This window comes from Pantherophis guttatus, chromosome 1, assembly GCF_059756535.1.
Source record: "Pantherophis guttatus breed Tessera chromosome 1, ASM5975653v1, whole genome shotgun sequence".
Taxonomy (NCBI): domain Eukaryota; kingdom Metazoa; phylum Chordata; class Lepidosauria; order Squamata; family Colubridae; genus Pantherophis; species Pantherophis guttatus.
This window is the reverse complement of record NC_142063.1, coordinates 230,986,662-231,001,336: the sequence shown is the minus strand read 5'-3', so window position 1 is coordinate 231,001,336 and position 14,675 is coordinate 230,986,662. Positions and strand designations below refer to the sequence as shown.

The following is a 14,675-nucleotide window of genomic DNA, read 5'->3' as shown; positions in this document are numbered from 1 at the left end:
AGTGAAGTTAGAAAAAGACTAGGCTAAGCAGAAAAAGTTTCAGTCTTCTATATGCTGAACTTAGATGTAAGTTGCCCTTGATTCAGTGATTGGACTTCCATTTATTTTGAACTTGAATTTGATTATTGTGGAAGTGGGTGCTGCCATATCTAGGAACCTGAAATGCATTTCTCATGAACTTCTATGGAAAAGTTGCACCGTTTCCTTTATAGCAGATAACCAGATAATCTCGTATGAGATAGAAGTGACATTCATGAAGAAAAGCTAAGTGCCACATTTGAGGTTTATTTTTGTAAATCAGGTTACAGATTTTTTTTAAATGTTGAAGACTTTTTCCCACAGTTGGCCTTTTCAGTTTATCTGGAATCCGGTCATTGGATCACATCAAGATAGGCTGCTGCTGTCCTTCAGCAGTTACAGCCTAAGGCCTCTGCTGCTTCAGGTCAAATTTCCTTCAAGGTTGGTGGTGCTATTTTTTTTCCCATGTACTCATTTTTTTTAAAAAAGAAAAAGCATGCTCAGGTCATTTGTCTCTGCCTTTGCATTAAATTTGTCCTGAGCCATTGGTTTGGAAAGAATATTTTATAATGGTATTCTTTAAAATGTTAATGTTACTATTAACACGTGTTGCATGTGTTAGATACTACCTAATTTTTTTTTTGTGTGTGTGGCATTAGTATGAGTGCCTTAAATTGAATGAAGAATCAGTTGTGCATGCAGATTAATATTCTAATCTCACTGCCTGTGTATGGACAATAGGAGAAAAATAACATTTGTTCTTGTACTACTATTACTTGTGGTAGCATCAATGCCAAGCCATGTAATCCTATCTCATTGGAAATGGCAATTCATTAAGAAGCAGACAGTATTGTAAAAATCTTGAAATGGCCAACTCACAAGTGCATTAAACTATTTAGTTTTTAAAGAGTTAATCACTTGCAAAGCACCGTGCCCTTACAATCAACAGAGCTATATTAATATGATTGTTACCATAGCAGTATTTAACATTCATTTATTGGTTTCTAAATAGTCCACTGTTAAATAGTTTTTTGAAAAAAACATTTTTAATTTTGCAGAGGTGGACATCTTTCAAGAAAATCCTGATATATCTATATACCTACGTATGCTATAATCTATATCAATATTGATTGGTGTTTGCCAATCCGAAGTGTCAAGAAAAGTATGACTGAATCTCATATGCCTTTATTAAACCTTATGTACAGTAGTTAAAACTTACCTTTTTGTAGTACGCATACCATGCACTGACAGTGAATCAGTAGAGGACTGCATGACTTTGCATGACTGATTTAACATGAGAATATCATTATAAAATATTATTATGTAATGTCTTTGGCAATGATCCTTGTACATGGAGGCTTTTGCCCACTATGGAAACTATAGTAAATTAAAATAATAAAATTGACTTTCATATATCTATCTATAGATAGATGGATATCATATATCATATACCTATATATCTATCTATAGATAGATAGAAACACAAATGCATGATGCTGCTAGATAGCATTTGTAAACTCTTTCTTTCTATACTACATTCAGTTCATTTTCTTGCTGGTTCCCACAGATTGATACATAATCATTTGTTTGGATCACTGATGCCTTTTTCCTTGTTTTCCTCTCTACATCCTGTAAATAAATGTCTATACATATATCTTGATGTTGTCTTTCCATAATTAACAATTGTTGTGTGAAATACCATACTGGCATTTTGTTTTAAAATGCCATTTCTTAGTATGGGAACACCTGCTACACACAGAGCATAAAAATGCTAAAGATAGTTTACACCTCAGGATTGGTATAGCAGAGTGGTGTAAACAGTCAGAAAACTTAGTTTTGTGCACCAATACATTCAACTGTGACAGAAAATATCAAATACTTTCTTAGTAATATCTTATTTCCCATTTTACGTATCAGCAGCATATACAAGATAAGCTACTTAGGTGGCTTTTTGGAAATGAGGGGTTATATTTGGGTATGATGTAAATTGAGCAAAGAGCCACTTAACTCTTACCATATTTCCCACAATACACTTATCTCTGCATACTACCTATAAAGATTCAGTGAAGTACAAATATGCAGAGATGGATTTCAAAGAGTTATATATTCTTTGATGATCTGCTGAAAGGGATTTTATGTTCTTGTCAAATGATCTCATGGTGTTATAAGCAGGTTGTGATTTGGCATGCTTTTATGAATTGCATCCAGCATGTTAAGAACGTTCTTTTAATTGTTTTGTGAAAACGTTTGCATATGTGATTATTATCTGTGAACTCATTGTACATGTATTGAAATGTGTTTTCTATTGTGCTTGATTCTGCTGGCCATTCTTGAATGACTTGGCAATTCAAGAAACAAATGTTCTGTTGCTGTCCTCTGTAATGCATATTTTCTTTGATGTGTTTTGTCATGTTCATCAGCTTGCAACCTCCCTTTTGCCAACAGCATACCTTTATATGTGTTGGAAACAAATTTATGCAAAGACATATCTTAGCAAGCTTTGCTTAACATATTTTAAAATTATCATGAAATTAATTTCTTCAACGTTTAAACACACTTTGCTTGATGTAAATCTTTTGCAGTTAATCCACCTTCAGACTTGAAATTTAAAATTATAGATGAAAATACCGTTCAAATGTCATGGGCAAGTCCATCTGATGCAATAGAAGGTTATAGGATAACTCTGAGGTCTGCAGCTGGTAAGATTTAATGTTCTTTTTTTAGAAAAAAAAATGCTGAACTCTGAATTAATGTGCCTTTGTGAAAGTGTCTCTTTCTTCCTGGTTGATTTTCAGCGTAGAGAATGTCTAAATATAGCATGAAAAATTTAAAAGGAACATCTTTAATTTGTCGAAAATTGTACTGAAAATTACATTACAATTTTATTCAGGTCTAGGCAGCAGAAAGATCCCCTGAGTTTAGTGATTTTTATGTTTTAATAAGCATGAATGGTATTGTAGTCTTAATTAATTAGGAAAAAGCCAATAGATTCAGCAAGTTGAAATTTCAGAAATGTAAAAAAAACTTGTAATGTCACATTTGTACGTGATACTTTCATGTAAGTATGAAAGGAACAATATTTCTATCACAATACTTGTTTTATCATGTGTATCTGCAATAAGTATCTGCAGATATTTATTACATTTTTATATTGCCTTAGCTTTGATTGCTAAGGCAGCTTCAATGGGGACCTTCCTTCATTGTATCTGAATGACAAAATCCAGTGGGTTTTGTGGTCAACTAGAGACTTGAACCTGAATCACAATAGTTTAAACACTGTAACTATTATAATACAATATATGTAACACGCAGTACTGTATGGATAAATTCCTTGCTATGAGTTATAATAACCTGGGCCACATTTTGGGAGGCAGTTTTCCCTTTTTTGTTAATCTCATCTATCCCCTACTATTTCCTTTCCTGGACACTTTAGATCCGTGATGGCAAACCTATGGCATGCGTGCCACAGGTGGCACGCGTAGCCATATCGGTGGGCATGCGAACTCAGCTCTGGTGCACATGCAACTGATTTACAGGCCTTCTGGGCCCACCAGAAGTAGGGAAACAGGCTGTTTCCTGCCTCTGGAGGACCTCAGTGGGTGGTGGTGAAGGCCCGTTTCTCTCTCTCCCCAGGCTCCAGAGCCTTTCTAGGAGCCTGGGGAGGGCGAAAACGGCCTTCCCCACCACCCCTGGAGGCCCTCCGGAGGCTGGAAATGGCCCGTTTGCCAACGTCCAGTGGGACTTAGAAAGGCTCTGGAGAGCAAAAAATGGGCCTTCCAGTCCCACCGGAAGTTGGCAAACGGGCCGTTTTTGGCCTCCGGGGGGGGGAGGGGCCTACCTAAGTGATTAATAACAAGAATATATTTAGGGGATGGAATGCTGGTTTTATACATCACTATGGTCTAATTTGGTTTGTTTGACTTTGGCTAAATATATTGTGTGAGCCCATTCATTGCGTTTTGTAAACCATGCTTTATAATGTATTCTGTGAAACCAGATAATTCTGGTTTATTCAGTATGAATCATATAGTTAGGCAGATGTGTGAACCAGATCATACTGTGTATAGTGGCAGTTGAATTCAGTGTCTAAATATGTTTGATCGATATCCTCATGTTTAAATTATTTTTACTAATATATTATTATTATAGTATTCCTGGTCATGGTCATGGTTATTAAAGCCATGAATTTTTTAAAAAGATATTTCAAGACCTTAAAGACTTCCTAGTTTTCTTGCCTTAAGAAATGGAATAAGAACTTTATTTGAATGGCTACTTACCAACATTAGAATATGTTCATTCTTTTCGTGCATGATGATGCTCAACGCATATGCACCTTGAATGGATTATTAAATGCCTGTGAGCTTTTAACATTTGTTTCTTGATATATAATTTTTGAATAAGTGGTTATTATGTGATTTAGAAGTTCTGATTATGAAAATATTCTTTATGTATCATTGCAGATGATTCAAGTAGAGAATTTACCTTAGCACATACGGCTACCCAAACTTTGTTAACAGACCTCATACCTGATACTGAATATATTGTAACAATAAATTCATATGATACTGTAGATGAAAGTTTACCTGTCATTGGACAACTTACAAGTAAGTTTGCAAAATTGACCCAGATGTTGCTTGGAATATAGTTTCAATATTGCTACTAAGTTATATTTACTATATTTTAATTTATCATTTGTCTAATTTATATGGTGCTTAGCTTGAGATATGAGGTGACACTGAGCAACTTACATATGTAATACATGTAGACATTTGACGTCTACCTTTTAAGGTTGGACTTAACTTGTTTTAATTAACAAATAAGTAGACTGAATGTAGATTTCAAAAAATCCATGTGATATTTGTAGCACTAGCAATAGCATTTAGAGTTACATACCATTAGGACCTTAGCACTTTACAGCACTCTCTGGGCAGTTTACAATATAGCAGCATTATTTGCATATTGCCCCCAACAATCTGGCTCCTCATTTTACCGACCTGGGAAGGATGGAAGGCTGAGTCAATCTTGAGCCGGTCAGGATCGAACTCGAGACTGTGGGCAGAGTATATCTGCAATACAGTATTCTAACCACTGCACCACCAGAGCTCTGTAGTAGTAGTAGTAATATTTTTATATAATTTGCAGCTTTATTCAGCATTTTATTCTCTCATTACCGTTTCAGAGATCCATTAAAAAGTAGACAAATGAAAAGCAACCCTTTGATACTGAGAATATTTTCTTTTCTTTTTTTTATTCTGTTCTAGTTCAAACAGGTGGCTTTGTAACAACAGAAGTAAAGAAGACTGAAGAAATTAATTTGCAAAGTAAGTAATTTTGTAATGTTGCTGCTTCTGGTATATGGCAAAACAAGGCATCTATTTCTAAACCAGCATAACCAGACTGCCTAGAGATACACAAATGTGTTTTTGCTCTTCCCAATGCATTTTTATTGCTTGGGGAAAAAGCATTTTTTTAAAAAAACCTAGGACCTTTAGGTATGCTTTCATTCAATTCCTATAATCTACATTGTTCTGACTGGGAAATCCAGAAGTTAAAGTCCAACGAATGTGAAAGCATCACAGACTGAAACAGAAGATCCCTTTTCATGTCAGGCAAATTCTACAGTATATAAAATTTATGTGCATCATTTTTTGGTTCATGCTTATTCTTGATGGCCAAAGAGGTGAACTTTTATTTTATAAAAACTTTTGTTGCCCATGCTTTGGGCATTTTCAAATATATTCTTTCCCCTATCCAACTATCTGCATACTGTGAACAACAGTAAGCCTTTTGTTTGGCTCAGGAGTTATGCCAACCATTTTAGATATGATTCAAAATAACCCTTTTGTCAATAAACAGGGTGGAAACTGATTCCGATTTCAAAAAGTCATCAAATGTACTTTCTTTACCTTATTCATATAATAGGAGATGAATATGACAATTATATATCATATTTTTCGGAGTATAAGACGCACCTTTTTCCCCCAAAAAAGAAGGTGAAAATCTGGGTGCATCTTATACTCCGAATGTAGACCCGCCCAGCTTCTGAAACAGGTTTCAGAGGCTGAAAAAAGCATCAGAAACGAAGGATACATGGATACATGCATTGATACATGGATAAATATCTTTTAGCTATCTGATTCATGTGCATGGACCCCAAATAAATTAAACATTTAGAATATGTGAGTATATATCTGAAGGTTAATTATTAACTGTTCCATTATGTTTCAGAGTGTTCCATTAGTGCTGTTACAGATCTAGTTTTTCTTGTCGATGGCTCTTGGAGTGTGGGTAGAAATAACTTTAAGTACATATTGGACTTCATCGTTACTCTTGTATCAGCATTTGATATTGGAGAAGATAAGACAAGAGTTGGAATAGTCCAGTACAGCACTGACACAAGGACTGAATTCAATTTAAATCAGTATTTCAGAAAAAGAGATCTCATTGAGGCAATAAGAAGAATACCATATAAAGGAGGCAATACAATGACAGGTATGAATTTCGCTCTGATCACATAGAAATCCTGAATGATCATGAGATATCAGCCATATTTTTGGTTGGTGGGTGGTGCTGTCTTTTATGACTTTGTAATTTTGAATTTGATCTTAACATTAATGGTTTTGATTTTAAAAAAATCAATTTGTTTTGTGATTTTAGGAGAAGCTATTGATTATCTGATTAGAAATGCTTTTACGGAATCTGCTGGAGCAAGAAATGGCTTTCCCAAAGTGGCAATTATCATTACGGATGGAAAATCTCAGGATGAAGTAGAAATTCCTGCGAGAGAACTTCGTAGCAGTGGAGTTGAAGTCTTTTCTTTGGGTATGTTCGATTCTATATTGTTGGTGATTACTGTAATTTATCCACAGAGAGAAAATTTAAAGCTGTGTATTTTGCTTGTTATAAAAATGCACTTCCCCCATGAAACTATAACTAATAGTTTCTAGAAGTTAGAATGCCAAGTATACCATAAAAGGATCCTTTAGAGAGATTAAAATAATCTCCAAATACTTTTATTTTATATAATTTCAGTAATATCAACAAAAGTAGAATGCTTTAAAACATTGCTTTGCTGAATAAATAGTTTAAACCTGATTGCCCAAAAGGCAAAAAAATGTATTTTTCTACAGTCGTGCTCTTCTCTTAATCTACTGTGCAGATTTAGTATAATGGTAGTACAATACAGTCCTGTTGCTGCATGGCTATGGATGTCCATGTACAATAAAGAGAAGAACTGTATCTAACAATTTGTGGGCTGAGAAAACAATAAGAGATTGTTTCATTTCCCAGTATAAATCATCGTACAGTCAAACTGGGAAAATAAGAGTAGTGGACATTTTATCTCAGCAATGACAGGGAGTTTGAAGTATTGATATAGAAAACTTTCATTATATCAAGAGTAATGGAGCCACCCAGAGTCATTTGGATACAAGATGGGTGGCAAATAAATTATACAAATAAATAAATATAGGAAAAAGACAGAAGTGGGAGTCAGGTTTTCTGTCTTGGAATTCCCACCACAATGTGAAATGGATAGTCTCAAATACAAGAACGACTATGTGCCGCATGATTGGACAAACTTGTTTAGTATTGCTATCTCTACCATTTTCTAGGAATCAAAGCTGCAGATGCCAAAGAGCTGAAGTTAATGGCATCCCAACCTTCGTTGAATCATGTTTTTAATGTGGCCAACTTTGATGGCATTGCGGATATTCAGAATGAAATTGTCTCACAGGTGTGCTCGGGAGTTGATGAACAGTTGGGTGACTTGGTTAGCGGAGAAGAAGGTATTTTTTTTGAAGTATCACTGTAATTAACTTCATCCTTAGATAAATATATATCTGTAATAATGGGACAGCAAAAGTATCGCTTTCTTTTTCCTGACTAATATTTCTGGTTAACCAGGCAAAGAGGATTTGGTCTCCCATAAAGCACTTTTGAAAGAGTAAGGTAAGGTAGATCTTGAGGCTCCAAGTCTGCCTGAAGTTTTTAAAATATATAACAATTATATAATATTTGTTACCTATTGTAGGGAAAAATAATTAAATACAGTAGAATAATCATACCACTTAATTAGCTTTAATTTTAAATTAACCCAGATTAATTTCAAAACCTTGACTGGTTTTGAAACTTAATTTATCATGCTCAGTGGTTGGTTGGTTTCTTCAGTTGATCTCTGACCACAGTGCCATTAAGGAAACCATCAATGAACCCAACCATATTGGATACTTTTTGTTCTGTATCCAGCCTTTTTTAGGGAAGGTAATTGAGGTTGCGCTACAGTTACAGAGAATCCTGGAGGGTATAGATTTTCTGGACCACTTCCAGTGAGGTTTCAAGTCTAGGTATGGGACTGGGATTGATCACACTTGTGGATTACTTCTGTCAGAAATGGGATAGGTGCAATGTGTCCATTGTAGCTGCACTTGATATCTCATTGGCTTCTGGTACCACTGAATACAATACCATTGTCTTCAGGCCAGTCAGCTAGCAAAAAAAAAAAAGTGGTTGAATATCATTCCTGAAAATATCCAATTGGAAGTTTTTTGTTTCTTTCTGGGATTTGTATATTCACTTTCCAAATTTATACTCATTTAGAAAGCCATGTGGCAGCGATTAAACTTAATGATCAGCCAAGGAGGGTTCCTTTTAATTATGCAGACAAAGAGACCAGTGAAAGATTATTATTATTATTATATTACTACAGTTCCATGCATATCTGCTCAGAATTAAGTCCCATTGTGTTTAATTGAACTTTATGAAGATGTGTTAAGTAGTCAGGATTGTTTTCTTGGGAATAAGTTGCACTGAACTCAGCATTGCTAACTTCTGAGTAAATACAGAGAGGCTGACTTCTTTTTCACCATCTATGATGTTCTAATGTCTTTCCATCTGTATAGGACAATAAATAGTCATCATTAGTCTACATTTATTTGTAACTTTCATTCAGCTGATAGATAAATTCTATAATCAGATTGACTAGAAAAATAATATCATTTGCTCTAGTATTTATTTACCCATGGACTATTTTGGGGGTAGGTATATTTAGCATTAATCTCTTTGCTCAAGGAGGACGTATTTATGGCTGCATTTTTGTTCATTTTACAGCTTTAGAACCTCCTTCAAATTTGGCAGCCTCACAAATCTCATCAAGATCTATCAAAATCACTTGGGATCCATCTCCTAGTGACATAACTGGTTATAAGGTGGATATTATTCCAATGATACCTGATGCCAAACAATTCTCAATGAACGTGGGACCACAAACTACTGCTTTTAATGTAAAAGATCTTTTAGCAGACACAGAATACCAAATTAATGTGTATTCCATGAAAGGACTGACTTCAAGTGAACCAGTGTCTATAATGAAAAAAACACAGCCAGTGAAAGTTCGAACTGGTGAGTCATTGTCATTGAAATGATCTATTGTATGTCAATGGCCAAGTCATGCAAAATTACAATACTACAGAGAAAAATAATAAATTTTTTAAAAAGCTTGTTGCATGGATTTTTGATAAGCTGATAAAAACATTTGAGACCCAGCATTCTGAAATGAAACAAGAAATAAATAAAACCTTCTTCATCGTGGATGGGCAATTCCATTCTTGGGGAAAAGAACCTATTCAATTCTTATGGCCTATTGAGGCCTACACCCAAACTGTCACAATAGCAATTTTAATAAGTGTTTATAGAGTCAAAAAGGACCAGCGTAAAAAGTGTCGAAGGTAAATTAAGTTTTAATAAATTAGAATATGTGTTACAATGAATTTATGGAGTTGACTCTACAAAATACGGTGATGGTGCTATAGTCAATAAAAAAGAATATACACAGTTGTATAAAGAATGAGTCAAGGCCCAACCTATGTTTGAAGTAAAAGATAAATGTCAGGAAATTTAGGGCTCTCTCACATCCCTCTATTTAAGGTGCAAATGTATTCCCATAACTGGTTTTTTTTTTTTTTGTGTGTGTGTACCATGTCCTCATGATGTTGCTTTTGTCTCACCCAAAATCACAAGCTGGGACAGCTTTTTAACTGTTCTGCTTTTAAAGAGGCTTTTTCCTCGTTTGCTGCACACTTCAATAATAATGTGGTTACAGAAGTTTTGAGCTTCCTAAAACCTATTGACCATTTTTGCCTTTTGTGGGCACACCTTCTTTCCTCTGGTCACTGTGAACTGGTTTTGATCCTTTTTAGCTTTGGCTGTAAACAAAGACCTTTATGCTTGTCAGGTCTTAAACAGGCTCCTTATATACACAAACAGACGGCTCTTTTGAAAGTATTTTAATGTGGTTGATTGGCTGTGACCTCTGCCTGTTATTTTCCTCTCGCTATGGAACATCTCTTACTCCAATCTCGTTTAGATTGGAAAGAAATAGATCCAAGCAGAGTGTGGTAGAAACCCTGGAAGACAGAAAGGTGGGGAAGTTACCAGTGAGTAACAGAAAATCAACACTGGACTCTCCAAAGTCATAGAGGACCTATGCTTGGACCTCCCAGGCTTTTTAACATTCAGATTGAAGATCATGAACAAAAACGAGCGTTCTAGAGTCTTAGCAATCCAAGGACTGAAAGTAATTCTCAAAATAAATTTTCACACTTAAGAAAGTATACAAGTTCGGCAAGCAGTAGTTTGAAGCTTGTTCCCCTGCTCTCAGGCCAACAGTCTCCATAAGCCTTACAATTTCAGCTGTGAGCATATGGGCAACTCCTTACTTGAAAAGTCTCTGGCCCCCCTCCCCCACCAGGAAGATTTTCCAACACAGGGAACAGCTAGCTCTCTTCTCAACTTAGCAAAATGCAAAGAGATACTTTTGCAAAGCAAATCATAACAACATAATTGTAACTTCTTGGCTTAAAACCAATTTACTGAAATTTCATCCAGAAAACAAATAAGCATACTTTTGGTAAGAATTAATTTAAGACCTACTGAAAAAGTTAAGTTAATGCCTGTTCAGTTATATCTTACAAGAATCCAAGTGAAGAGAGATTTGCTTTTGAACGGAAATTCTTAGAACTGTTCTGCCTAGTACCAGCTCATATTCTATGGAAGCTGCCAAGACTCTTCTGATTGCAGTGGGCTAGAAAAGTGTAAGATAAATAAATAAAAATAAATATAACTTCCTTTTGGTTGTTTACAGTAACATCAAGGAACTTAATTGAGACCCTGAGTTTAAGCTGTTTGGCACTCTTCTGCAGCCCTGTTCTGAATCAGGCTTCTTATATATTGTAAAAATGGATTCTCATTATAACAGTGGATTACTTTTTGGCACTGCAAGGGAGATATGCTCACAGATGTAATTATTTAATTTTGGAGCGTCCAATCTGAAATGGAAATGAAATAGCCGAAAATTCTCCTGCCTGTTATCATATCCCAACCTCGATCAGCTAAAAACATCTACCAGCAGCTGCATCTTTGAAAGAATATGCGAGTTCACCTTCAATACAAACTCTTACCTGCCAACTGTTCAATCTGTTGCTACGCACCCTGTGATAAGTGTGTGCAGTGAACAAGATTTGAAGGAGAATAGCTGATTTGGGATTGTGTGGGTTACCTGTTGGCAACCCCTTAAAGAAATAGCATCTTTTTCTTCCCAGTTACAGGAAGACATGCCTTAAATTTAAAGAGGTTCAGACAGTTGTTATGTGCATACCCACCTACATTCCAAATTGCCTTTTGCCCTTTGAATCTAGACCAGGGGTCTCCAACCTTGGCAACTTTTAAGACTTATGGACTTCAACTCCCAGAAACTTTGCTGGCTGTGGAATTCTGGGAGTTGAAGTCCACAAGTCTTAAAGCTGCTAAGGTTGGAGACCGCTGATCTAGACTGTGTAATCATACAAACAATAGGAAAGGGCCATAGGTTGTGCTTAGCAGTTGAGCTGTGATGGTTCTCTTGTGAGTTTCCTTCACACAGCCTGTGATATTTTCTCTTTTTTTCTTCTTCATTGAATTAATTCTGCGCTGTTGGAAACGGGATGCTGGAATATATATACAGGTAGTCCTCGACTTACAACCATTCGTTTAGTGACTGTGTGAAGTTATAATCTCACTGGAAAAAGTGACTTGTCACAGTGTACCCATGGGCATGTGATCAAAATTCGAGCGTTTGGCAAATGGCATGTATTTACGACATTGCAGCACCCTGGGGTCATTTGTCGGCAAGCAAATCACACTGGTCGCCATTTTACCTTCCCAGCTTTAACAAGCAAAATCAGTGGGGGAAGTTTCATGTGGTTTGCTTAACAACTGCTGTGATTCACTTAACAGCTGTAGCAAAAAGAGTTGTAAAATTGGTCGTGACTCAGTCAACCACCACCATGCTTAGCAACAGAAATTTTGGTCCCAATTATGGGCATAAGTTGAGGACCACCTGTATTTCAGATAATTTAAGAGTTCTTACTTTCTAACAAACAGCGACAACTACATACTGTTACGTTCCAGAAAAATCAAAAGTGGTTAAAGTGTCAAATACGTATTTACAGTAGCATTGTAATATTAATGGAATACAGTCGATGACATATGAAGACCTAGAAAAAAAACAATGTTGTCATTTTAAAAGCCAGGTGAAAGAAACAAACGTTGCATTTTTTCCCTTCTAAAATACTATATTGATACTAAATACCCTATTTCTTTTTACAGAATGCGCACAAGGAATAGATGTAAAAGCCGATATTGTGCTTTTGGTTGATGGCTCCTACAGTATTGGTATTGCCAATTTTGCTAAAGTGAAAGCATTTTTAGAAGTGTTCGTTAAAAGCTTCGAGATTTCACCTGAAAAAGTCCAAATAAGCCTTGTGCAGTACAGCAGGGATCCATATACGGAATTTCCTTTGAACAAATTCAACAGAATTTACGATATAATTCGAGCTATTAACACCTTCCCTTACAGAGGTGGATCTACCAACACAGGCAAAGCTATGACCTATGTAAGGGAAAAAGTCCTCATCCCAAGCAGGGGTGCAAGACCAAATGTGGCAAGAGTCATGATTCTCATTACTGACGGAAAATCATCCGATGCTTTTAAAGACCCAGCCATAAAACTGAGGAACGCAAATGTAGAGATATTTGCAGTCGGTGTTAAGGATGCTGTACGGTCTGAGTTGGAAGCAATTGCTACACCCCCTGCAGAAACCCATGTCTACACTGTGGAGGATTTTGATGCTTTTCAGAAAATATCACTTGAACTTACACAGTCCGTCTGTTTGCAAATTGAACAGGAACTTGAAGTGATTAAAAGAAAAGGTAGGCGGTGGTTCTTTCCACATAGACCAGAGGTGGGTTTCAGCAGGTTCTGACCAGTTCTGGAGAACCGGTAGCGGAAATTTTGAGTAGTTCGGGGAACTGGTAGTAAAAATTCTGACTGGCCCTGCCCCCATCTATTCTCTGCCTCCCAAGTCTCTGCTGATCGGGAGGAAATGGGGATTTTGCAGTAACCTTCCCTGGATTGGGGAGGGAATGGAGATTTTACAGTATCGATCCCCTGGAGTGGGGTGGGATTGAAGATTTTACAGTATACTTCCCCTGCCATGCCCACCAAGCCCATAGAACCGGTAGTAAAAAAATTTGAAACCCACCACTGATGTAGACCTGTGTGATGAAAATACTTACTGAAGAGCGGGAACAAAAGATAAATAGCAGCATGCTTTACTACTACTCTGAGGGAAATTAAATGCTTAAAGCACAGTTTATGGATTGTTGTGAACATTATTTGATCATATCTATTGGATACCTTCCACATCTCTATGTAGCTCACCAAAAGCTTGTTTAAAGTTTAAGGTGCTTTCTGGCGATGACTTCTGATCATGTTCCTCTGATAAACAAACCTAAAATAACTCATGACTTGTTTTAGGTTTGTTTCTTTTTCTAGCAATGGGTGAAAGTCATTGTCAGATGACACGAGAACTTAAAAGCTAAGCTGTATGGAGCTACGGGGAAAATTACTATGTGCAATCAGATGTGTTCCCAACCAATCATAAATAACCCTCTCCGTAAATAAAAATGGGGAAAACATTATATTTTGGTCAGTAATGTTTTTGAAATATTGAATGGTATCATTTAAAAGAGTCAAAAATTAAGCATGGAAAGGAAAGGTGGGGGGGAATTAATAGAGCAATTTACAGGTAGTCTATGCTTAATTACCAACTATTTGAAGTTACAGTGGCATTGAACAAATAGTAGTTACGGATGGTCCTTGGAGTCAAATCTGCAGTATCCCTATGGTCAAGTGATCAAAATTTGGGCGCTTGGCAACCTGCCTGCATTTGCAAACACAGCATGTGTTTCACCTCCTTCGACCTGACTATCTCTCCATCATCCCAATCCCTTTGATTGCTCTGCATTCTGCCTCCCACCCCACCCCAGCTGATCTGTGCCATCTCCTTCCTCTCACTGCTGATGAGGGGTGCCCAAATGAGGCAGCTGCTGGCATTTGCAAGGCCTCAGGGCTGCAACTTGATACCACCTTGAAGAAAATAAGATTTTATAGAATATTCCTAAATGGAATTGGATTGTGTATACAAATGGCAAATCCTCCACTTTGCACTGACTATATGAAAAAAAAAACAAAAAAACTTTTTAACTCAATGGATCTTTGCCATAGAAACCAGTGGGGATTAATTTTGGTATGTTAACTCTAGTATGAAATACCTAAAAGG

The 14,675-nt window shown here is 36.4% G+C and overlaps 1 protein-coding gene across 4 annotated transcripts in view; it reads left to right on the top strand.

Moving 5' to 3' along the window:
* The window catches only part of COL12A1 (collagen type XII alpha 1 chain), a 130,918-nt gene that overhangs the window by 17,060 nt on the left and 99,183 nt on the right, over positions 1–14,675 (top strand). For 3 of the 4 annotated variants that reach the window (XM_087882534.1, XM_034431890.3, XM_034431891.3), the window contains exons 1-8: positions 269–2,717; positions 4,479–4,622; positions 5,280–5,339; positions 6,247–6,510; positions 6,676–6,840; positions 7,632–7,805; positions 9,127–9,417; positions 12,661–13,263. In XM_087882534.1, coding sequence (XP_087738660.1) covers positions 2,654–2,717; positions 4,479–4,622; positions 5,280–5,339; positions 6,247–6,510; positions 6,676–6,840; positions 7,632–7,805; positions 9,127–9,417; positions 12,661–13,263 — 1,765 coding nt within the window. In that variant the 5' untranslated portion in view covers positions 269–2,653. Of the gene's footprint in view, positions 1–268; positions 2,718–4,478; positions 4,623–5,279; positions 5,340–6,246; positions 6,511–6,675; positions 6,841–7,631; positions 7,806–9,126; positions 9,418–12,660; positions 13,264–14,675 lie in introns of those variants that run through there. The other variant, XM_034431885.3, reaches the window with a different exon arrangement.